Source organism: Puma concolor, chromosome A3, assembly GCF_028749965.1.
Source record: "Puma concolor isolate L17-30 chromosome A3, mPumCon1.1.hap2, whole genome shotgun sequence".
In the NCBI taxonomy this organism is placed as follows: Eukaryota; Metazoa; Chordata; class Mammalia; order Carnivora; family Felidae; genus Puma; species Puma concolor.
In genome coordinates, this window is record NC_141669.1 from 68,086,114 (window position 1) to 68,112,844 (window position 26,731).

At 38.0% G+C, this 26,731-nt stretch overlaps 1 protein-coding gene across 1 annotated transcript; it reads right to left on the minus strand.

The window, feature by feature from the left end:
- Nucleotides 1–296: 296 nt before the first annotated feature.
- CIMIP6 (ciliary microtubule inner protein 6) lies at nt 297–26,483 on the minus strand. The gene is made up of 5 exons (XM_025932565.2): nt 25,566–26,483; nt 21,302–21,515; nt 14,654–14,807; nt 1,463–1,578; nt 297–674 (listed from the first exon to the last, which is right to left on the minus strand). Exons 1-5 carry the CDS (start codon nt 25,589–25,591, stop codon nt 306–308), a joined length of 879 nt encoding a protein of 292 aa, XP_025788350.1. The 5' UTR covers nt 25,592–26,483; the 3' UTR covers nt 297–305.
- Between the last annotated feature and the right edge of the window lie 248 nt (nt 26,484–26,731).

Genomic DNA, 26,731 nt, shown 5'->3' on the forward strand with positions numbered 1-26,731 from the left:
ATGACTATCTCATAGGGCCTCTCCTCTAAAAGTATATTTGTCAGTTATGTTCATTTTTATGCAAAACAAAATTGTTTTGTTTATAAATAATATAACACAAAAATATGTCTCGTAGCCCACCACTCATTAGAGACCACTCTTAAATTTCTGGTGTATTTTAATTGTCTTATTTTTCATTTTCCCATTTATGTAAATTGAATTTCTTTAGTTTATTGATAACAGAAAAAGCAACTGTGAGGGCTTGTATGGTGATTCTGAAATTTGTCTACATTCCAAGGATTAGATTTTCATCTGAAGAAGGTAATTTATCCTGATTTATTCTGGCTTTTTATTGGTGGATTTAAAGGATCATGCCTGGGGAGAAGAGCATTTACTGCAGTTATTTGGAAGGTGTCTGCAGCCTTCTCTCTTCTCTCAGGACTTCTGGGGCATGCCTTGGCTGCCCCTCTGACGTCTGTTTCTGATAAGTGAGTTTCAGTCTCTAACAGCTCTGGGGAATTTTGTCGGCAGAGACCTGGTGAGATCATTTTGCTTTCCGCTGAGTTTCCTTTCTCTGTTTTTTTGGACTGTTCTGATGAGCATGACCCCGCAGCGTTCCGTAATACCTCTGTTCCCGTAGGAACTATTGGCCTACTCCCTGGTTTTATCTCTGTCTGCACAAAAGCTCCATGTCGCTGGAAAGGAAAACAAAGTTGACATTAACCAGGGCACGCAAGTTGCTGGAAGATGCAGCTGGGAACTCAGTTTATGTGTTAGCTCAAGTCCTAGCAAGGCAGGTACTTCTTTCTCTGCCTCTTCTTTGGCTGTCACTTGACTCCAAAACCCAAGACAGCGGCATAATCATTATTAGTGAAACTTTTAAATCACTTATAACATAGGGCATGCCAGAAAATAAACGAGAAAGGAAACGCAGAAAGTCAAAGAAGCAGAATCTCATTTCTCATTCTCAACAGTTCTATCAGTTGGATTGTTTAAGACTAATCATGTCAAATTCATTTCTTGCTCTATAGGGCAACTTGTGGTTCATAGACCTAAGGGTTTGTGACTGTATCCCAAATGCCTGTTAGTTTTCAACAAAAGACTTAAGGTGAAATATGAAAACAAACATTTGCAGTTGGAAAAAAATCCAGCAACTATTACATTGCTGTTTGGCTTTGTAAATCTTACATGCATTCCCCTGCCACACCCACATGAGCATATCCAAAAGCTTATCAAACTGCTTTGATATTACCTCAAGTGAATGATTACAATAATTTAAACCAAACTCCAAAGACTGTGATCCAAAATTCTGACATCATTCCTTAGTTTTAACCATGGCATGTTGTTGAGATCTTATCCTATCAGCCATGCTAGTTTGTTTAAATAGACTTTTAGAAAGATGGTTATGACTTGAGTAGGCTTAATGTTCTGCCATAAATCTGTCCCATCCTAAAATATTAAATAATTGATTCTGAATACTCACCTGTCCCGGGATGGGCTCATTGGGACTTTTCCTAGCATCATATTGATGTAAATAAGAGATGCGTTCTATAAAATTCTTTTGAAGTTCTGCTGATGCTTCAGGAGAGGCAAGTGGAACTGAGCGAAAAAAAAGATTGTGTGAAGTCAGGACAAAAATTAGATTTGTATGTGGAAATATAATCAATATTCATAATCATGCTTTATCAACAATTGTAATAAAAGTAAATTCTTTTAGGTATGGATAAATATAATGGATGCATCATCCTTTCTCCATGAAAAGAACCAAATCAAAACAATCAACTTAGCCCCATATGTGAATTATTAAATTCTAAAACTAATATTAAATATTACTACTAAAATTCTAAAACTAATATTAATGCAATAATGGCTTTGAAAGTCTGTTAGAGGGGCCCTTGGGTGACTCAGTCAGTTAAGCATCTGACTTCAGCTCAGGTCATGATCTCATGGTTTGTGAGTTTAAGCCCCACATTTGGATCTGCGCTGAAGTGCAGAACCTGCCTGGAATTCTCTCTCTCCCTTGCTCTCTGACCCTCCCCCGCCAAAGTAAATAAATAAAACTTTAAAAAAAAAGTCTTTTAGATATGCTTCTTGCCCAGATACCAACCAAAATTTTAGGAAAAGTGTAAGTACAAATCATTTGTCAACTTATATTTTTACTACTGGAAAGGCTATGAGAAATTTATGCAGGAGTTGTTCCCAACTTAGCACTAACAGAATGAACTGGAAAACCCCAGGGCTGCTGTAGTGGTAGCTGAACACGTGATTCTTTTCATTTCCCATTGACAGACATTCTGAAAACTTGTAAGAGTGTTAAACCTTTTAAAAATCACTTTTAAATAATCTTTCTAGCTGGGTGAATGGTATATAGGGAGTTCATTATATTGGTCTCTCTCTATTTTACATTTTTAATAACTCTTAAAATTCATTTTATTTTTACTTTTAGCACACAAGGTTATAAAAGGGTCACAGCAACTCTCAGTTTAGTGAGGTAAAATTATGTCAAGGAAAAATTAAAAATTTCTCCCTTTTATAAAAAATTGATAAAAAAGAGTCTATGTACACCTACCATATCTCTGGAATAACATTCAAGAAACTGATAAAGTGATAGCTACAGGGGGAGGGAATTAGGTGACTTGGGGACAGATGGGGATTCACTTTTACTGTATATACTTTTGTGCTATTTGAATTTTGTATCATATGCATGTGTGTTAACTGTTAAAAAAATGAAATTTAATTTTTTAAAAATCTTGCCTTTAAAATTAGGGAGAATATATAAGAAGGAGAAATATGTTAGTAAATTCATACTTATTAAGCATTCATGAATTCAATTCAGAATTCAGACATTGATATAAACTAACTTTACTAGCAGGAATGAGGAGTCTTTAAGTATTTACATATTACATTATACGAAATGGCAATCTTTCCTCATTACCAGGGAAAAACTGCTAACTGATAATATTTTCTTGATTTCTTTTTTTTTTTTAAGTTTATTTTTGAGAGAGAGAGAGAGAGAGAGAGAGCAAGCATGAATGGGGAGGAGCAGAGAGTGAGGGAGAGAAAGAATCCCAAGCAGGCTCCCCACTGTCAGCATGGAGCCCAACGCAGGGCTTAATCCCATGAACCATGAAATCACATCTTAAGCTGAAATCAAAAGTCAGATGCTCAACCCACTGAGCCAGCCAGGTGCCCCAATTTTCTTGATTTTTAATTGAGGTAAGTTACTCAAAATGCATTTCTTCTTAATCATTACCTTTTTTTTTTTTAGGATTTGTTAGTGCACTAAGGAACAGCAGGTGCCAAAGAGTTATTAAAAATGTGTGGGCAACTATGACATTGAGAAAATTCTAACCATAACCTATACATATTTTTTTCTACCAGTTGGGAAAAGACTACCAGGTTTTGGGTGAATGCCATGGTCCAGCTCACAGAACATTAGTGTTTTTAGAAACATAGTTTGATAACTTCTTGAAAAAAATGAAACAGCTCTAAATTCAGTGATTCATCAGGTGGGGTTAATGGAGTGTCCAAAGCATGGGCTTTGGGATATGATAGACATGTTCTTAAATTCTAGCCCTACCACATTTCCTAGTGGTGTACAAATCACTTACCTTCACTGAAATTCAATTTTCAATTCCCTCCTCTCTAAAATGCAGATAATAATATGATTCCAGAACTGAAAGATGCTGGATCAAATTAGAGAGGGTCTTGTATCTTGATGAAACAGGAAACCATGAAAGGGAGAAGAAGCAGGACTGATGAACTATCAACTCTGAGAAACCCAAAGGCTTTAGTGGACTGGTGTGAAGGGTTGGTGGCAGCTTGGGCTGGATGGTAGGAAGGTCAGGTTTGGGCAAGAGAGAATAAGTGGGGAAGAGGTCTCAAAACCTGCTCTTGACTTCCCCCCACATTGCCATGGGAAGATCATTGCTTGCCTCAGGGGCAAGAAACTGGTGGCAACTACCTAGCCATCTGTTGTCAACTTAGTAACATTCGAACAGGACAGAAATCCCTCCAGGTAAGGAGCTGACGAAAATGGGTGCATGCTGTCCTCTTAGGCATTTGTTCTGCTACCATTCCCCAGAAACCATCAGTACTGGTAGGGCTGAAAACATTAAGAGATTGTATTTTCTTGTGATGCCTCTTTATAAGAGTTTAAAGTAAGGGGGGGAGGTATGGTGTTCTGACTAGAGAACTGGCCTAGTACAGGGACAGCAAATGGAAATGGTCAAAATTGGTTTTATGGGATCTGACACTCTCCAGCTTCACCCTCCTTTTCTTTCCTTTAAATTCACTGGGAGGCACACAAAGCCAGACCCTAGTCCTTAGACTTTCCCCCCACAGGGCTGTTGACCCCTTGAGGAACATGACCTAAGATAAACTAGACAGACACTATAAAGAAAGACAACAAAATTTAAAACATATTATGTGAGGCAGAGTAATTGGAACTAGTTCTCCAAGAATTTAAAATAAGCATAAAAAATATCCTCAAAGACACAGAAGATATTATTAATATGAAGCAAGAAGAAGAGGTCAATAAAAAAAAAGAATCATGTAAATATCAGAAATCAAAGAAAATGTAATAACTAAATTAAAAAAGATGCGATCAATAAAGACTCATGAACTGGAAAGACAAACTCTCCCAAAGGTAGCAGCAAAGGATAAAGAAATTAAAATATAAAAGAATGGATGGTAGAATTCAGGAGACCTAAGTAAAGAAACAGAGGGAAGGAAACGGTTAAAGAAATAATGATGATAGGGGTACCTGGATTGCTCAGTCGGTGCAGCATGTGAGTCTTGATCTCAGGTCATGAGTTCAAGCCCCACATTGGAGCCTATTTTTTTTTTTTTTTCAACATTTATTTATTTTTGGGACAGAGAGAGACAGAGCATGAACGGGGGAGGGGCAGAGAGAGAGGGAGACACAGAATCGGAAACAGGCTCCAGGCTCTGAGCCATCAGCCCAGAGCCTGACGCGGGGCTCGAACTCCCGGACCGCGAGATCGTGACCTGGCTGAAGTCGGACGCTTAACCGACTGCGCCACCCAGGCGCCCCTGGAGCCTATTTTTAAAAAATGATAAATATCCAAGAATTAAAGAAAGACCAAAGACCTCAGGTTGAAAGGGCTCACAAATTACCAAGCAGGGTGGCAGGTCCAGGAGTAAGTTGAGGCAAGTGAGACCCTTGGGATGTAAAATTGAAGGAGGCATTTGCATAGTCCTGGGACTGAGTCCCTCATCAAGTTTTGCTCCCTGGGTCTCTCATTTGCCTCACTCTCCTCCCAATTTGTAGGGTACATAAGGAAAAACTCACATCCAAGACCCTTTATAGAGAAATATAAGGTTATCTGGGGCAAAGAAAATTCTAAATGCTTTGAAAAAGAGAAGGTAGATTACTTACAAAGGAGGAAAAAGCAGATCTATATTAAAATTCACAGCAACAATCTTGGACACAGGATAATAATTAATATTTTTAAAATGTTAAAGGGAAAAGAATTTCAAGCCTAGAATTTTTATATCCAACCAACCAGTCATTCAACTGTGAAGCCAAAATAAAAAAATATTGGGAGGCAAGTAAGTCCTCAGACTATTTCCCCATAAAACAGATCAACCTCAAAAAATTCCAAGAGGAAGAACTCAAATAAGAATAGAAATAAATCAAGGAGAGTACATAAGATAGAAGAAAATAACAAAATTTTTTTATTTCTTTAAAAAGATATGGACTAAATAACAAAAAAAAAAAATAAGTATACCCATAACAACTCAGAACTAAAATTCTACTGTTTATTAACATATTAATGGAGATACTGGAGAATATTGTGTATATATATTTATATATATATATATATATATATATATATGAAAAAAGTAGTAAAATGATTGCAAAAGAAGAGTAAAAACTGTCCTTATTTGTAGGTAACATGATTACCTGAATAGATAAACCACTAGAATCAACAAAATATGAGAGTAAGAATATGGGAAGGTAAGCAGTTAAGTGTATAAAAATCAAAACCATAATCTACTAGATAAGAAAACAAAAAATATGTTCTCTGTGGGAACCAAAACTGAACAATATCAAGGTTTTAGAAACTAACAACTAACTTGCAAGACATCCACAGAGAAAAAAAATTTAACTCTCTTAAAGACATAAAAATAGAACTGAATAGGGGTGCCTAGGTGGCTCAGTTGGTTAAGTGTCCAACTTCGGCTCAGGTCATGATCTCACAGTTCGTGAGTTCAAGCCCTGCATGGGGCTTTGTGCTGACAGCTCAGAGCCTGGAGCCTGCTTTGGAGTCTGTGTCTCCCTCTCTTTCTGCTCCTCCCCTGCTTGTGCATCCTCTCTCTCTCTCTCAAAAATAAATAAACATTAAAAAAAATTTTTTTTAGAAAGTCTGAATAGACTTTCCCACTCTGTTAGATAGGATGAGATAGTAGGTTACTATAAAAGTGACCATTTTCCTAAATTACTCTATAATGTCAACACAACCCAATCAAAATTCTACCTGGATAGTTTGAAGAATGTCATAAATTCCAAAGTTTAAATGGAAAAATAAAAGTCCATAAATAGAGAGGTCAATTTTGAAAAGGAAAAGCAAAGAATGGGTATTTTCCTGATCATATATTAAGACAAGCTAAAAATTCAGAAAATTAAAATACATTAGTACTGATCCAAGTCCTAAAAATTAACCAAAGGAACATAATGGAGAGCTCAGAGGCAGACCCATAAGAGAACCGTAACATACAAGTAAGGAAGTCCAAAGCAACAAGGAAAACATGGATTGCTTAGTAGATGGCATCCAGGATCCCTCTCCATGGAGAAAAATGGAATATCTCCTCTATTTAACACTGCACATTAAAGACAGACTCTAGGATTAAAGACATATTTATGGAAGGTAAAATTATAAAAGCAAGGAAGAAAATGTAGAATATTTTTGTGACTTAAAGATAGGAAAACTCTTCATAAATACCCAATGCACAATCCAGAGGTGAAAAGTTGATAAAACTTGATTACATCAAGGTTTAGGACTCCTGTTCAGTGAACAGCATGCCAGACAAAAACGATAAATAGTGGAAACATTTTTAACCCAAACACTGAAATGTATAGGACATCAGTGGGAATGGCAGAATAAGAGCCTTTGAAAAGCTGCTCCTCCATAATAGCAATGAGAACTCTGACAAAAAGAATCAAAATAAACTTCTCAGAATTCTGGAAATTATGGGCATCTGTGTGGCTCAGTTGGTTAAGCTTCTGACTCTGGATTTCAGCTGAGGTCATGATCTCATGGTTCGTGGGTTTGAGCCTCGCAACAGACTCTGCACTGACAGTGCAGAACCTGCTTGGGATTCAATCTCTCCACCCCTCCCCTGCATGCACTCTCTCTCTTTCAAAATAAATAAATAAACTTAAGATGAAAAAAATCTGGAAATTAACCAAAAGCTCACAACAACCCAAGGAGTATTTATTTAAGAAAAGTGACATTTTAACTTACCCAGTTTTCGTGCTTCTCTCCCCACCTCTACAGAACCCTTAAAAACAAAGAGTCTTGCAATGACAGTGAAACAATATTTAAAAATTAAAGGCTTAAGGAAAGAAATATTTTTCAGTTGTAATATTAAATCTGGGATATTAATTTAAATCATAAGTAACTATAAATAACTCTTTCTATATACAAAGTCCCCTTTTAAATATTAAAAATCTTATCCTGAAACATATTACTCTCAAAGGATTAACAATTGGATTTCCTGCAGATTTGATGTAACAATAGGATCCAGAAGACAATGGAATAATATCCTCCAAGTACAAAAGGTAAATAACCACAAACCCAAAATTGTATACCCAGCTCTACTTTCACTCATTAGAGTGAGGGCAGTTTAAAGACATTTTCTGACAAAAGAAGAGTGAAGAGTTGGCTACTCCTATACTATCATGGGAAGAACAATTTAGGGATGTTGTGGTGGTCTGTTATATAGATAGCCGTAGTTTATTGGTCTCCCATTACTCATATCCTGGTACAGTCCCCTTCTTGTGGATGTGGGCTGGACTTGCGATTAGGTTTAACCAACAGGATGTGGCAAAAGTAACACTCTGCCAGTTCTAGGCATAAACCTTAAGAAAGCCTTTCAGCTTCTGTTTCTGCATTTTTGAAAACCTTGAGCTGCTATGTAAGAAGTTCAGCTACCCTACTGGAGAACCCACATGGAGAGACCACATGTAGCAAGAGAGGTCTGGTCATTCTAGCCTCCTAACTGAATCTAGTCCTTAGATGACCTGCCAACTTAATGCAGCCACAGCAGTGCCCACCACCAAGATGAGCCAAAGAATTGCCCAGCTGAGCCTAGCCCCAGATTACAGAATCATGAGTAAATAAAGTGATGGTTGTCTGAGACAACTAAATTTGGGGGTGACTTGTTATGCAATTAAGCAACAGAAATACTTCAGAAGGAAGTCAATTGAGTCAATTATAATGACTTATCTTTTAAGTAGTGATCTAGAACCTCTCAGAATCTCAAAAATAACAACTTAAAAAAAACACTTCTTTATGGGGACTAATAAATAAAGGGAGAGGAAAGGAATCTGAGCTATCAGAGAAATTCCTTACCCAGATGTTATATCTATTAAAATTAGACATAACTACCATATGCATTTATGCATATATATGAGACTTTTAAACAAACCAACAATAGTAAAGAACATCTAAGTAGGAAAACATCAAAGAATATATTCAAATTCTTAGTGGTTATTCTACTTCAGAATTCAAATTGAACCCAAAGTAATTACTTAAAAGAAGCCTTGTTATATGAGGATTACGAAACATAAGGCAAAGTCCATGAAGAATGTTTGAAATCCCCTCTCTGTTTCTTGGAAACTTGATCTAATTAAAATAGAAAATTTCTAAACAAGGATACACAAAACAAGTTGGTGTCTAGCCATCTATATTTTATCAACAAAGCCAGGATTTATTCAAACACACAACTTAATCCTTGTATTGGTGGGAATGTAGCAGCTTTTACTTTGAGAAATCTTAACTTTTTGTGTCTGCTTAAAAAACATTCATCAGTAATATTTTTCTATCAGAAACTCCATTCTTCTAAATGATATGTATTTTGATCTTATATAAAAATATTATTAATGTAAAAAATAACACTATAGATGTTCAAAATACAGTGAAAAAAAACTTGAATATATCTATGGCAGGAAATCATTAAGCTACACCTTGGGACAAATAAAGCAACACAAAATAGATCCTACTTTAGAAAATTATTTTTAATAATAATCTGAATTTCAATTAAGAAAAACATTAAAATAGCAAACGGTTGATAAACAGCCAAAGTTTCATTTAAGTGTAAATGACTTCCTTCACAAATTATATCAGCCTTTCCAATTTATAAAGTTTTATTACAAAAAACCCAAAGTGAACACTTATTCTTACAGGGACTCAGATATGATGGAGCATAGCCATTTGTTGAAATGACCATGGATGGTGGCCAGGAAATTGTGTGGTAGTACAAGAATAAAGGGCACTTTCATTATCAGCACAAGATGACATTGCTGAAATGCCAAAGACCAAGTGTAATTAAGTGGGCTGATGGAACAGAATGACCAGGAGATGACTTTTAATTGGTATTATGCATGTTTACATACACATTTTCTATGTCTGTATGCATATATATATACATATATATATGCATATATATACATGCATATATATACATATATATGCAAATCTGGATTATACAAACTGGTATATATACACATTTTAAAATGCTAAACTAAAATATTTTCTTTTAAAAACCCTTTTCACTAGTACCCAAACACCATCTAAAATATGAATAAATTGCAGGCCTATATTATAGTGTGTATGTTAGTTTAAATTACAGTATGTCTTTAGTTTAATCTGTTGAATAGTATGTAATTATCATTAATCAATAAACATTTGTTGTGTCTGGGTATCGTACTATGATCTGGGAAACAGTAAAGAATTTGGCAATGAGAAATACCAATAAAAGAACTGAGAAACAGAAGAATGAGGAGTAAGTAGGAGGGGGCTGGTGAAGGGAGAGGGAGGGTGGGGAAAGGGAAAAGAGAGACTTCCACACCTGTTTTCAAAGCTAAATTCCAACTAAACACATAACTTAGTACAATGCAAAATTAATAATAGAAATAGCTTCCTTTGTTGTCTAGTATGTACCAACATAGCACATAGTACGTTGTGGTAGGCGCTTCACATATTTTTATTTCTCATAACAATCCTGCAAAGTAGGGATTATTATTCCCACTTCATGAACTGAGTAAATAAAATAATGAAATTTAAGTAATGAGTCTACAATTAAACCACTGTAAGTGCTAAATCAGTATTAAATTCTAAGAGAGTGAGTGTTGGGTGATGATAAAGTGACCATGATTTCCAGTTAAACATGGCAAATTCAAAATGTGCATTTCCCCGTATTTCCTCTCCAAACACCAGTACAATGATAGTAGAGACATTTAAAGACCTTCAAACCTTTGAAAAAAAGAGAACCAAAGAAGAACAAAGATCTTAACAAATTTGGAAGCCGGAAAGCAGATGGTTAAGTGGCAATTAACTTGAGTAGACCACAAAAAGCTGGAAACTAAGTGCTTACAGGGATGGGGTGGGGTCCCAGTAAGGCTCAGAAAATGCAGGTATCAGATATCTCAAGGGCAGGGATCACGGCATGTGGTACAAAGTGAAGTTGCAAAGAGAGGACTATCTGAGAAATTCCCAGATTTTTTGTTCCCCTCTCCAGGGAGAGATTTGGAAGATTCCACTCTGGGAGAAGAGACTGGCTTGGCAGAACAGAACCACAGGTACTGACGTTGGGGGCATCTCTCATGAAATGGCTGGGCCTTGCCTGGTCGTTCTAGAACAAAGCCTAGCTCTCTGGTGACATCTTCTACCATGTCCCATACTGAACCAGAGTAGAAGCAACACCTCCTTATGAGAAAGAACTGGACTTGACTGGTTACTTAACCAAAAAAGTTAAAACAAAGACTCCTAGAAAATTATAAATACCAAACTTAGACACTAGTTATTCTCACCAGTTCATTCACCACATTTTTGTTGGAATGCCAATGCATTTCCTTGGCAGAAGTATCCATTGACTGGAATTGAACTTTGTGTTTCTGTCACAAACCACATCGCTAATATATCCTTTCTAGTTTGTTTCTTTAAAACAGATTGGAAAGTTAAAGACACATTTGAAATGAAATGTGTACAGAATCCTTTAAGATTTTAAAAAATTCACTCCAGCTCCTCTTATTTATAGTGATTTTGTCTACACCTAATTAGCACTTGAAAAAGTTAGTGACCTTTTGGCAAGCCTTTCCAAAGTATTCAACTTTGAGTGTTTTATAGAAAGTCTTCTAGTACTCAGATTTTGATTTATAAGAATATTAAATTATGGAAATACAATAACAAGTACACAGGCATAAATTGGTTTAGAAACAACCATGACTTTTAGAGAACATTTTCTGCCTCCTTGGCCTGAGTTACATGCCCCTTCTCAAAATCCCCCATCATGATGTCATGAGCAATAGGAGACAGACTGATTCCATAGATTAGACTGGCAGGTAGGCCATGGTGAGGAATTTGAAATTGATTCTACAAACCATGAGAAGTAACTGGAGGATCTAAGGGAGGAAAGTGGTATCATGAGTGTTTTTAAAAGATCCTTCTAACAATGGTGTGGAAAACATTTTGGAGGAGAAAGAGAGGAAGCGGGGAAACAGAACCTGTACGACATTGGTAAGAAGATTTGGAGTATATTTTGGAGATAGAGGTGTCAAGATTTGCTGATGGATTGGATAGAGAGAGTAGAGAGTTTGGGGATGACTCCTAGGTTATCAAAACTTGAGGGGGAATAGAAGTGGCATTTATTGAAAAGATAGGTTTGAAGGGAGAAAATGAACGATTCTATTCTAGCCATCGTAAGTTTGAAAGGAGATGAGCTATCCAAGAAAGGATGTTAGGTGGGTGGCTAGATAGGAGTTCAGAGTTCAGCAGAAAGGCCAGAGCTAGAGAGAGAAATTTGTTCTAGTTCTTTTGACTTCAACCTTAAACTTCTGTTCCTTGATTCACCCGTTTAGGATAGTATCTTGAAAACTCATGTTAAATAAGATATTAGCACCTTTCTCTTATACTTCCCATCTTCTATCAACTGGATATGTGCTTTTCTTGGTAAGGCTAATAACACAATTCTGTTCTATAACCACATTTAGTATTTCCATATTCTGTCTATATGATGCTAAAAGCTGAAAACTATGAAATAGTGTTTATGATATAATTATGTGAATTTTGTTCACTTAAGGGCCAAATATTGAACTAGGACTACATTTCTTTCTCAGTGCGTTCCATACCTGGTGCCACTTGAAAAAGAATGGTTGTAGTATCGGTGTGAAATAAATCCTCTTTCCTAAGGAAAAAACTCTTTTCCCCTGAAAACTTTGAAGACCTAAATTCTGTTGTGCTTTTGCATCAGTGCTGCTTAATTCCATACTTATTTCTTAGATGGTGACTTATTTTTCTTTCTCTTTATGGGAACTGATAGAATCTTCTTTTTATAGTTGTTGCTTTTCAATTTCATAACGGTGTATAGTTTGTATCTTTTTCCTCTTCACACTTGGAAGCACTCTCTAGACTCTTCCAATGCTTCTCTTTTATATGGGGAAATTTTCCTAGTCTAGAGGCTGTGTAGAATACTGGTAGAATACAGAATTATAGGTAGATTGAGTTCAAATAGCAGTTATTTGCTATGTAACCTTCGACAAGTTATCTAAACCCTGTGCTTGCTTTCTTCTCTGAAAATTGAGAGTATTAATAATATTACCATACTAATATATTCCAGAGGGCTGGTATGAGAATTGAATGAGGAAATATTTAGAAAGTTCCATAAAGTGCCTGGCAAATAGGACGTGCTCAATGAATATTATGTGTTGATAATTATCTCCACTTTCATTTTTTATTCTTTGCTTTTCTGGAGCTCCAGAAAAGTTGGACCTCCCAGACTGATACTCCATTTTACTTTTATTCTCTCATATTTTTCTTATTTTGTTGTTGTTGCTGTTGTTGTTTTATGCTCTGTGATATTCCTTGACTTTACCCTGTAAACATTAAGAGAATAATTTTGCATAATTGTACTTTGGCTGTCCATTCTTAAACTAAGACTAGGATAGGAGATCAACTTGAATTACAAAAAAATAACTGGTGTGGTAGTTGACATCTGTCTTAGACATTGGGCTCAACTAGTCTTAATGTTGGCATAGAGTAGAGTGTTCACGACTGGAGTGGTTATTTAAAAGACAGACTTTTGGGGTTCCTGGGTGGCTGAGTTGATTAAGTATCCAACTTAGGCTCATGTCATGATCTCACAGTTTGTGGATTTGAGCCCCGCGTCAGGCTCTGTGTAGATAGCACAGAGCCTCGGAGCCTGCTTCGGATTCTGTGTCTCCCTCTCTCTCTGCTCCTCTCACACTCATGCTCTGTCTCTTCTCAAAAATAAATAAAAACATTTAAGTTTTTAAAAAATAAATAAATAAAAGATAGACTTTTAAGTAACCCTTGGACTGTCCCCTTCCCCCTTCATTCTTGCCTTCTGCTATGCCTGTTGACTGAGCCTACAGCTACTTTGGGGTTTTGCCACGCAGACTGGCTTTTTGCTGCATTTCCCTCTATATTTTCTAAGCTATTGCTTCTTTGCTCTCTTTAATCTATCAGCAAGTTTTCATTCCTTCCCACACCACAGAAAGTTCTTCTTTCCATTCTCTTCATCTTTATGGGTTGATTGCTTTCTTGTCATTGAATAGACTCTTGGGAGGTGGGAGATTTAGATTTTTGTGTTCAGTCTGCCATCTTGAATCACAAGTGAAAACTTCATTACCTTTCTAAAGGACAGACGATGTTACAGATTATCTAACAGTTCTCTCCATTAACTACGACCCTTGAGGTGGAAATCATGCTGAATATGACTATTTTCCAATATCCTGACCTTCAGTCTATTTGTATCTTAACTACACTGGCCAGATCACAGAGGCTAAAATAGGCCTGTTGACTACTAAAAGTAATCCTTTGTTGTCTACTGTCATGTTCAGAAAATTATTTGAAGTTTAGCTTATGAACTTTTATATTGTTTTGACTTGGTCTTGCATTTCTTTAACATTTACTAAATCTACTTCAGCAGTAGAGATGACTAAGACATATGGTAGGAAACAGATACCACTTGACTAAATGTGAAAGATTTAGGTTATTATTATGATACTGTCAGGTAAATAACTTTTATATCTGACAATGTTTTAGTGGTCCATGTTAATAGTATTTCCTACAATGTGCGGTGGGATACTAGTCCTGTGAAATAATCTCTTGGAAAAAGAGTGATGTGGTCAGTAAGTGGGGAAAACATAGCATTCTTTATTCTTTTTCTTGGAATGAATGCATTATGCTTATGCTTACAATAAGAGTTTTAAGAGTCCTGTGGTTTAAAAAGATCTGTTCAACTTTATAAATTTAGTTTTTGCCTCCACAGCAGTCATCTCTACATGTGTTGGGTTTTTCTTTCATTTAGTTTTGTTCAGGAGGTGCCAGTACACGTAATGCATTTTAATTTGAGAGCGGAATAACCTCAGAGAGTGGGAAAGAGGTTTTATCATAGCTAACCTTACCTATTCCACAAGAAGGCTTTTGCAACTTGCTGTGTTTGACTGGCAAAACCAATGGACATGTTGGTTTTTGAAAGTCACTCCTCTGAGTGCTCTTAGTGTCATAAGGTGGTTGGAAGGGGTGTTCCATTCCTTTACTGTGCGACCACCAGTCACCCTTTAAGGGAAAAAAATTGGAAACACAAAATTGGATACTGTAGAACATTTTCATGTGCTGCTTGATATCTGTGAATATTTAGTAATTCAATCCAATAAGCTTTTGGATATTCTAGTACGAAATGGAATTCTGAAATCTAGGAGTAAGTATATTTTTTCAAGGACTTAAATTTTTAAATGGTACTTAAAAGTGAATTATCACGTATTTTTAGCTAAAATATAGCTGCTAAATTCTTAAGGTACTTTCTATCAACAGATGGAGTGGTAAAAATCAACCAAGTAGTTATACTTCTATATGTTGTACTACCATTTTATTATATATATGTATATACATGTGTATATATGATTTAATCTAAAAATTATGTTCTATACTTTTCATTATGAAAGTACAAATAATGTATTATCATCTAAGATGTTGGTTTTCATAGTTTTTAGTCTGTGATCAACACCATGAAATATACCTCATATCATATAAGAGCACACAATGCATACACATACATAAAACTAAGTTTTACAAGACAACACTTATTCTTACTATATGCTTGACTATTTCTCTATTTTATCGTTTATCTCTTCTATTTCATTTCACAATGCTAGTTGCAACCCACATTGATTTATAATTCACTAATGCCTCAGTTTGAAAAAAACTTTGTTCAAAGGAAAAATACCTCCAATGTTACTGAATTTTTGATGGTAAAACCTGCCTTAGGTACCCAGGAAAGGGAGAATTGATCGATTCTCTGTTAGTACATATTACAATCTGATCTCTTAGAAGTTGTGAAAACAGTGAGTGGAACCGTTACTCCACTTAATGCTAACTAAATATGTATTTTTTAAATCTAGTTGATCAGTTAGACCCAAGACAACCTTGAGAGAAAACAACTGTGACAACCAGGAGTTCTTGGATATTATTAGACAACGAAAGTAACTTTGGGTATAATCAGACACCTACCTTGGGCTTTGAGGAAAGAGATCAGGCTTTTAAAAAATCAACCATGATGTTATAGTCAGAGGCTTTAAAAATATGATTCAAGGGGGATGAATATGAGATTCAAATAAGTAAAATTCTGACAGTGCAATTGAAGCTACATTGATATAAAAAGTAAGAGGCATTTGAAAACATCTATCTGGCTCCATAGGGAGTAAGCTCCCAGCTTAGTTTCTAAAAAGACAGGCATGTGTAAAAGAGGTACACAGTATCAAATTTTAAAAAATAATAATTTCATGGAGTCAACTTGTCAGGAGATTGTCAAGAAGCTTAGATAGAAGAAATTCATGAAATATGCCAAAGGCAGCAAAAAATAGGGTTTTCTGTGAGAAAAAAAATCTGTTACATCAAAAAAATCACAGAAGGACTAAGAATTTGGAGAAGAGTACACAGTTCAGAGCTGAAAGTCAGAGCTACTCAACTTTAGGTTCTTCGTTAAGTGAATTATCCTCAAACTGAAAAAGACAGGATGAACGGGGACCTAAGAGGGAACTGAGCCCTGACTAATTAGAGAGCTAGACCTCCCTTGGCAACTTTAAATGAGTGCCGGTTTTTAGGCCAATAACAAATTGTAACCAGGGGTAATGAATAAGATTGCAGAGATCAAAGAAATTTAGGAAGTAGGGAATTTTGGAGACTAGGAGAGATGGGCTAATACCTCATTTTTCAGAAAGAGCTGAAAGGTGAATTATCAAAATTAAGACTACTTGATGTCGATCCTGGGAATTCTAGAACAGATTACTAAACAGATGGTGTCTTCTCACTATCTGGCTGAAAATAGTCACATCTAACTGTTGTCAGAATGCCTGCTTCTTGCAGCCCTCCTCCACTGCACAATTATCATAGTGCTTATTATGCCCCAAGGTCTAAAATTTATAGGCCTTCTCTCCCTTAGCCTTGTCACGATTCTGCAAGTAGATATACCCACTTTACAGATGAGAAAACTTTTGGGAGATTAACTTCCCCAAAGTGTATCCCTAGCAAGCAGCACAGCTGTCCAAGTCAGACCCCTGCCCCCATCTCTGCATGCCTCTAACTTCTGTGCTACACTGCTTTATCAAATCTTCTGTAGAGGGGTGCCTGGGTGGCTCAGTCAGTAGAGCGTGCAACTCTTGATTTTGGCACGGGTCATGATCCGAGGGTCGTGGGATCAAGCCCTGCATAGGGCTCTGTGCTGAGAATGGAACCTGCTTAAGATTCTCCCTCTGCCCCTCCATTGCACGTGCACTCTAATGTGCTCCCTCTCTCTCGCTCTAAAAAAAAAAAAAAAAGAAAGAAAAGCTGTAGCATGCAAAGCCAGATAAGCACACACCTACCTAACTTATTTGAGAAGTGACAATGTAACAATAAAGAGATTTTAAGTAAGTATCTTGAGAAAGATCTTCTGTAAAAAGGTTTTAAGGAGCACACTGTGTATTATCTTCTTTTGTTGATCAGAAATTTATTTTACTAACACCCAGGTTACTGGATAACTGACTCTGGGAAAAACAAACTGCTAGGACATGCCTGGAAGCATTCAATCATTTCTTGAACAAGAGTATAATGCAAAAGTTCTCCTTAAAGCATGAACTTTAGAACTTTGCCAAAATGGTCTCTTTAGTTTCACAAAATATAAAGCAAAGAATGAACAATGGCTCCCAAAGTGTGACTGATGATTTGAAGACCTCAGAGTTGGTGGAGGTATTCTGATTAGTGTCATAAATTGGATGAATCTTCACTTCAGCAGAAGGAAATCCTACAGTTCAAAAAAATGCTGTTTTTCTCTTTTCTATTTCTGGAGAGCCTGCCCTTTGCCTGAAAAGTCTGGTTTGTTCCTGGAAGAGAGAGAGTGTGTATGGGCCCATGCACATGTGCATACCATTTTGGTCCAACATTTGCTCATAAGAGATTATAAGATTAAAGGGATAGGTGGAAGCTTGTTTTTTTCCCCCCTTTGCCTCACGCTGAAGTAAAAGACTAATAAAAATTTACTGCTCTGTGGACCATCACTTGAAATAGATGGTGAGGGGTTGACATGAGTTATTTATGATGAAACAAGGCAAACCAGGAAAAATCCTCTACTGTGATTGCTTTGTCTGAACTTCAGGGGTCAGTCCATCTTTTGTGGATTGCGGAAGGGGTTTTGCCTAACAGGATAGCTGCTGTCAGTTCAAAACTTTGAATACAGAGAAGGAGGATGTCTTCCCTTCTAGCCCAAGGCCTGCCTCCTTTGCCACCCCAGGATCACAGTCATTGGAGCTCTATGGTAAGGAGACATCTGGAGATTCCTCAGGAGAGGGCTCCCATTAATCCCTACCCCTGGAAGGCCTGTCAGCCATTACACTGTGAGCTCCTTAGCCACATTGGAAACCAATGTGGGACAATCTTTGTTATATTACTGCTATCCCTAAGCCTTCAGAAGTGCATTAGGAGACACTAATTACTTTTCATTCTTTGGGAAATTAAGGGAGAATCTTTGGGGAAGAAGTAGTAAAAGCAATGGGGGCACCCTGGAGAAGCCGGTTAAGAGAATGCAAGGGGTGGGGAGCAGACCTCCATGGCAGCAGTGTGGCAAAGATGGCTGCTCATAAGAGATCACAAAATCGTGCTTCATGGGTTCCTAGGGAAATGCAGACTTCTGACAACAGCTTTTAGAGAATCACACGCTTTCTTAGTAGAGTTCAATGGCTTTAACAAAATGAAGTGCTACGGGAAACACTGGGAGTTACACCGTAGCTATGCTCTTCTCCATTTTGCTGTGGAGACCAGGAGTGCTGACAATACCTCTTTTTAAGCAGGTCATGTCACCGATAAAAGTTATTCCTGAATTGCGTTTTTGGAATACCAGTTCTGTTAGTGTATTAATAGGTGTTATATACAAGATTCCAAAGTTAGATAAATTTGGGAAATATTGGGAGAAGTAAAGTTAAATAAGTTTATCACAGGATTTCTTAGAGCCTTTATGTACAAATGTGATTTGTAAAGTTTTAAGATCTAAAAATTCAGCTTTTTCCAAAATGTATTTGACTTTGGAATTTTATTTTGTTGAGTACATAGGCAGGGCTAATGCTCTTAAACATACACTTTGAAAATAATAACTAGCATAATCTCTTAAAATACCAATACATATATTTTTAATGTTTATCTTTTGAGAGACAGAGACAGAGCATGAGCGGGGGGAAGGGAAAGACAGAGAGGGAGACACAGAATCTGAAGCAGGCTCCAGGCTGTTAGCTGTCAGCACAGAGCCCGACGTGGGGCTCGAACTCGAGAACTGTGAGATCATGACCTGAGCCGAAGTCGGACGCTTAACTGACTGAGCTACCAAGGGCCACTAAAATACCAATATTTAAAAACACAAGACCACCAAACTGTTTTCTTTGAAAGTGATTGAGCCACAGCTCCTTTTTACTTTTTCTGGAAGCTCCAATTTTATGTCCCTAGGTTGAACTGTGTGATTGTTTCATTTAAATATCTTGTAAATAAGTAAAATCAACCAACCTGGTGTTAGGTTCATAAGATATTAGCAAAATACATAAGACAGCAGTCCATTTAAACATTAGGCAACTTTATTTTCTTCATCTTTGTTTTAAAGCCAGTACTACTACGAACCAGTTAATTAAAAACAAACAAAAACAACTAACCTTTAAGAAGAAACTTGTCATCTTAAATAAAGGAACAAAGTGTACAGATCTGTGAAACGAGCATTACTCAAGTATGTGGAATTGAGTACACTTAAGGTTCTTGTTCTGTTTTTTAAATAGGACCATTGCCTTCACTCCATGCCCAAATCACATTCACTCTTAATTCTGGCATGCACCTTCATTCTTCCTTTGTACCTCCTCACTCATACCCAGGAGCAGTCTTTCCTACAAATCCTCTTCCTTCCTTTAACGCTACCTCTACCCTCTCTTACAGGCCTCTGACTCCTGTAGCCCTTTAGCACCAAATAACAAGAATCCTACTACTCTGCTACTCTGTTGCCCGATCTTGACAGCAGCTTCCAAGACACCTACAAACTAGGAGTAAGAGAAAAGTAGTTGGATTAACTTTTGAGATTCTTACATTTTATATCTCTCTTCTCAAACCGACTTCTTTTCTTAGTGCCTCCAAGGTAAGGATGGGTTCAGTTAACAGCTGGGTTTTAATTCAGCCCTGAATAAAAAAGCTCAGGAGAGTCTTTCATTAACTTTGTAAGAAACATGGGAACTTCAGTAACCTGGATTTATGCACTAGACTTATTTCCCCAGTGTAGGCCTGGACTATCAATATCTTTAAATCCCAAATTGCTTGTTTATAAAACAAAATAGCCTTAAAACTGCCCATGTAAAGATTTACTACATGACATTAACACATATTTGACTACAGGAATTCCTGCCCCAAGAAGATCTCCCATTCACATACAGTGTCCTGGCATGCCATGTATTTTATGACAAGAATATTTGATGTTACAGAGGTGAAGACAGGTCATTAAAAGAAATCTCCATTTAAGTTGTAAGTTAAATCACAACTTCATATAAACTTAAATGACAAAAGGAACTTTGCAGCTATGATGTTTAGCTTTCCCAAATTAAACATTTTGGGAAGAGGACATTACCAGGATTATCTAGGTGGGCCCTATGTAATCACAAGGATCTTTGGAAGAAGGAGGCAGGAGAATCAGATTTGAAGATGCCATGCTACTGGCTTTGAAGAGGAAGGGGCCACGAGCCAAGGAATGCAGGCAGCTTCTAGAAGCTGGAAAAGGCAAGGAACTGGATTTTCCCTTAGGTCTTCCAGAAGGAACCAGCCCTGCTTATAGCCAATGAGACTAAATTTGGACTTCTGAGCTCAAGAAATGTTGAGAATAAACTGGTGTTGCTTTAAACTAGTGTTTAAATTTGTGGTAATCTGTAACATCAGTAACAGAAATACAATAAATTATACCTCAACAAGCCTAACTTTAAAGAAAAAAGATAATGGAATATATTTAGTATAACAGTGAATAAAAGTGTGGTTTGACTAAACCAACAGTCCAGGGTCAGAAACACAACTGTAACATTGTAATGTATCTCAGATATCTTCATTTACTTCTTTGTGGTATGTTATCCAATAGTACCTCTTAGAAACTATCACAGATTAAAGTATATAACTTATATAAACACTTAGCTCATCCCTAGCACTTCATACACTTTAAATAAATGGTAGCTATTATTTTATACAGAGTATCATGGGAAATTTTTATCTTAGAATATGTGACACAAATACAATATTATCGATTTCTTCAGTATCTGCCAAGCACTACTAAGTAGCTATAATCTGACCCAATATAGAAAAACAATTATTTGGATTCCTTCCTTATTTATATATTGTTTGTATGTGACAGTTATCTGTAAGAATAGTCCCAGGTTACTGCTTTTAACTACTGGATTATAAGAAGTATTAGTCTGAGCTATGTCACATCCTTTACGTAGTCTGTGACTAAATTATCCTGCAAAACAGCTTCTGAATCTAAATCTGTATTTGTATATAAGGAACATCCATCCAACCTGTTTTTCTGGCCCTTTTTGGGGATCTATGTAAGGAACTGGTTCATTCAATGTTCTTGCATTTGTATGAATGAATTTTGCATAATATACACGTCCTCTCCCGACACATGGTTTTGAACGTTGTACACTTTTCCCGGGTTTTTCATCATATTTGATTTCTTCTTTTTTTTCAGTTACATACTCTATACCAGCATCCTCTATTTTTTTATGCTGTCTGAAAAAACAGAATTAAATAGTAAATAATTTACCCCAGTGAGCATTTCCATACTGTGTCGTAACTGTATAAAATAAAATTTAAATATATTTTGAGTATCAGTCAAGACAATTTAGGTTTTATTAATAGTTATAAGGGAGTATTAAAATATGGACGGGTATCTTTTCATTTCAGTTCATGTGAGAGATAAAGGGATTTGTGTTATTAATGATTATTCATAACAATATACCAGTGCAGGATACAGACTTGGATTTGCTTGGAGTAAAGAATGAATAGTGATTTGATAACGTTACAGATCATGTTTGCAGTTTCATTCATGTAGCTAAGTTACATGCTAATCTTAATTCATCTTCTTTAAAAGTTACTTAGTAAAAATCAGTTACCCAGACAAGGACAGCTATTTAACTTTAAAAGTTCACTTGGCAAACCTATAAAAGCTACAAATGACCACTATAATTTATCTTTTCAGGAAAAGAGCACTGTATAGAGATCAGATCAGTTAATTCAATCTCATCACTTTTTGCTTTTAATAACTACACTGGTACCAAAAAAATGAACGTTATTGAATTTTTAAATGTTAAAAAATGTTTAGAAAGAATTTATAGAATTTTTCTCCTTTGAAATAAAGAGTGATAGACATTATAAAAGGCAGTAATTTAAAATCTCACATACTGGGAAAATAAATGGTAAGATGAAACAGATGAATGTGAATACTTTTTTACATAAAAGCATTTAAAATCAAAGCCCTGACCCATGGAAGATGAATAAATAGGATTCCAAACTTATAGAGAAAGTCAGTAATTCTGCTTAGTCTTGGCCCTTAAAATATAACCTCTACCTTAACTTCAAACCAAGGCTGGGTCCATCTTTTCAATTAAAATCCCCAGATGAAGAGGCATTTGGGTGGCTCAGTTGGTTGAACCTCGGACTCTTGATTTCAGCTCAGGTTATGACCTCCCAGTTGGTGGGACTGAGCCCCGTGTGGGGCTGCATGCTGACAGTGCAGAGCCTGCTTGGGATTCTCTCTCTCTGTCTCTCTCTCTCTCTCAAAAATAAATAAACTAAAAAACAAAAACAAAACACCAAATAGCTTTGCATTGCATTTACAGTGAATATTACTTCCTTATCATAGCTCTGAGGCCATGTGACCCAGCTCCAACTAATTTCTTCAAAGGCACTCAGACCTCTCTCCCCTCCCTTCTCTAGACAGCCTGCCTACTTTCAGTTCTTGGAAGCACAAGATTTCCCCCCTCAGGGCATTTGCACACACTCTCCCCTCTGCCTGGGCAGCTCTTTCCCAGCTCCCTGCAGGACTGGTCCATTATCAATCAGGTCTCAGCTTATGAGCCATCTCCTCAGAAGATTTTCCTAGATTTCCTGCTTCCTGCCCTATGTAGTCTCTATTTTAGTACTTTCTTTCATAACACAATTTATAATTTATGTACCTAGATTTTTGTTTGTGGTAAGCACTATAAATATCCTTTACTAGTCAGTAAGCTCCATGAAGGTGAAAAGACTGTTTCATTCATCATTACATAGCCACCTGGGGAAGCATCCTGTTCATCACAGGTAAATGAACTGCCATGATAATATTTGCATATTTTTGGTGCATCTGTATTTTGTTTTATTTTTGATGTTTATTTATTTATTTATTTATTTTGAGAGAGAAAGAAGGAGATAGAATTCCAAGCGGGCTCAGAGCCTGACTCGGCTTGATTCTAGGAACCAAGTGATCATGACCTGAGCCAAAACCAAGAATCCGATGCTTAACCGAATGAGCCACCCAGGCGCCCCAACTGGAATTGTTTTTCAGTCTGGCTGAGTGTAGCTGTATACTCCCAACCCCCACTCCAATACACATACAAACAATATTCAGCACCCTTGGATTCTAGTTCCCTGAATCCCAATAAAAATTGCCCTCTTTAAAAGGGTCTGGAAAAACTGATTACTGGTAAAGTGTAAATAATTTATAAGGCTTTTTCTATTACCTTTCCAGAGACAGAAGTATTTGTTTAAAGGTCATGATTGATTTATTATAGACTTCTGACGTCAGTTTTTTCTATCTGCTTCTCATGGTTGTAACTCAGCAGTACACTTGTATTGCCATCAGGTCCTTGAACAAGGACTGTGGCTACACGCTTACATATGTATGCATTCGTTCAATTAAAGTATTTGTGATGTGAGTAGCTATAGATTAACACATAAACATGAACTATATGATTTTGTAGTAATTTCTTACCAGAAGGAAACACAAAAACACTAATGGGCAGTGAAGAAAGTCAGACCTGAGTTGGAATCCCAACTCTGCCATTTACTATCTGAGCTTTGGTTTCCTCATTTGCATGGTAAGGGCAAGAATACCTATTATGAGAGATGTGACAATAACGTTGAGTAAGTCATTCTTTCAACAGGTATTTATTGACTTATGTGCTGTTCACAGCACTGAGGATAAAGGAATGACAAAACAAAACTTCCTGCCCTCACAGAGCTTACATTCTAGTGAGGGAAGGCAGATGAGAAAGCAAATAAGTAAAACATACAGTCTTTTAGGTGGCATTAAGTGCTAAGGACACCAATAAAGCAGGGAAAAGGAGTGTATGTATGTGGGAGAGAGCTTGCATTTTTAGACAGGGTGGAGGCTGCATTATGAAGGTGGCAACTGAAAAAAGGAAAGAGGGGAACAAGCTAAGAGGATATTTGAGGAAGACCATTCTAGCAGAGTGAACTGTAATTGCCAAAATACTGCAGCAGAAGCACCTGTCCTTCTCGAAGGTGGTGCTTTTCGAAGTGTGGTCTCAGGAGTAGCTGCATTGACATAAATTGTTACCTTGTTAGAAGTACAAATTCACTGGCCCCATCCCAACCTGAGGCAGGTTTCCTGGGAAACTGTTTTAACCAGCTCTCCAGGAGATTCTTATATAGGTTAAAGTTTGGGAACCATTGTTTAGTGACGAACATAGAGCAAATACTCCTGGCTCCATGTCATATTAAGTGTAACACCTTGGTCAATAGTTTTCAGAATCTAGGGTACATCAGAATCACCTGGAGGTCTTGTTAAAATCCAGATTGTTGTGCTCAACCCCAAATTTCAGATTCAGTAAGTCTGTGGTGGGGAGCCTGCAAGGATATACTTTAAAAAAAATTTTGAAATGTTTTTATTTATTTTTGAGACAGAGAGAGCATGAGCAGGAGAGGGGCAGAGAGAGAGGGAGACACAGAATCCGAAGCAGGCTCCAGGCTCTGAGCTGTCAGCACACAGCCCAATGTGGGGCTCGAATTCACGGATGGTTGAGATCATGACCTGAGCCGAAGTCAGACGCTGAACGACTGAGCCACCCAGGTGCCCCTAGGATATGCATTTCTAATCGCTTCTCAGTTGATGCTGATGTGGAGGGCCACACTTGAGAATCACTGCAGATGATAGCATGGAGGCCTATGTGCTGGAGCAGACTGGAGTCAGAGGATAAGCAGCAGAGAAGACCAAATAAAGGAAGAGGGGCAGTTGTGCAGGTCCCATAGGCTACAGCAGAGGCCTTAGCTTTCACTCTGCAATGGCCAATGGAGAAGAGTGATCTAACTTGCGTTGTAAAAAAGACCAGATTACTGTGTTGAGGACGCTGCAGAGGCAAGGAGAGCAGCAGAGACATTACAACATCCCGGTAAGAGATGCTAGCAGTAGCTGGGCCAGGGTGGGGATGATAGTGGAGGTGGTAGATTCTGGATATATCTTAAAGATAAAGCCTACAGGATTTGCTAATAATTTAGTTGTGGGGTATGAGAAGGAGTGGATGATTCGACAGGACTTGAAGAATTTTAGGCTAGGTAATGCATGTAAGGTGCCTGACACACAGTGGGTGCCCAGTAAACAGTGTGTTTTAAAAAGTATCACTGTCAGCGCTCAACTACTAGAAAGGAGAGGTAGGATGCAAGAGGAAAAGCTTTGATGGCCTGAGAACCACCCCCCACCCCCTTCGGGTCTCACTTCACCGTCCCCTAAGGAGGGAAATATTTTTTGTAAGGGGAAATAGAAAACCAAACCCCAGCACTTACTGCCGCTTATCCTCCTTTCCCTCCATGGGCTCCCACGGCCTGACACGAGGCAGCGAGGAGCCTCACGCGAAGATCAGGCACTAAGCCCTGCTAGGAAAGAGGTGCGTGGAGAGCCGCGACTGTGACTCCCGCGTTGCTAAGCGACGGCGGCCTCCAGGCTCTAGGCCTCCGAAAGCGGCGTGGGGGCGGAGCCGGAGCGCGCAGGCGCAGTAACCCGGCTCGGCTCCGCAAACTAGCGGGTGCGACTGCTTGGCGCGATGGGGGCTGCTGGCCGGATCTCTGGGCGGGCTTTCCGGACACGCCCCAGGCTGGACGTTTTGTATTTGAACTTGGTCTTTGCTATCGGGCCTAGCAGGGTATTTAGTAAGGCCCACCCTGTCCTTGGGGATCAGGAAGGGCGGTTCCCAGAGCCTCCCCGTGGCCCTTGGCTCTGGTGCCGGAGACTGCACCGCCTGCGTCCCCGCCGAGCCCCGCAGGAGGCCTCCCCGGCGTTGCCCACGTCTGCCGGAGCTGGCTCCAAAAGTGCACGCAGGCAGGGGAGAAACTTGTTTACGTGAACCGTTAAATACTGTGCAAGTCATGATTCGCTGTTGTGGGCTGACTAGTCTTTGCTTGAGAAAGCTTGGCTGTCGCTTTTCTCCGTGATTTCTGGCAAATCTTCCTTCGCCGACCCGGCAGCAAGCATTAAAATAGAGCAAGGGAACACTCATCTCCTGCAAATGAGGCTCCCCGCGGTGTGTGCATCTGCTCCAGCCTGAGTGGGGTTCAGAATCAGGCGGAGGGGGCTGTAGGCTATGGCAGCAGGTTGGATTAGGGATGAGTAGCACTTATCCAAAAAGAGCAAGTTCCTGGGAAGAGCAGTTGATGACTTGGGTCCACCTTCTGGCCCCGGATTTTCTTACCTCATTTCACCATTGCTTCCCAGTTTCCACTACCAGAGCCAAAAGTCTTTGGCATCAGTCATGGTAACTCTTGCATTTGCCTGGATAATGGGAAAAGAAGAAGCTTTATTCAGTTGAATTCGGCTGTATAACCAGGGTATGCATACGCGTATATTTTGTAATCCAGAGCCAGTATTAGTGAGTATGTATTTAGTTTACGTTTACCTGGAGTAATGTAGAGAGAGCCGAGTTTGGTTCCTGGACTCATTTGTACATATGTGAGCT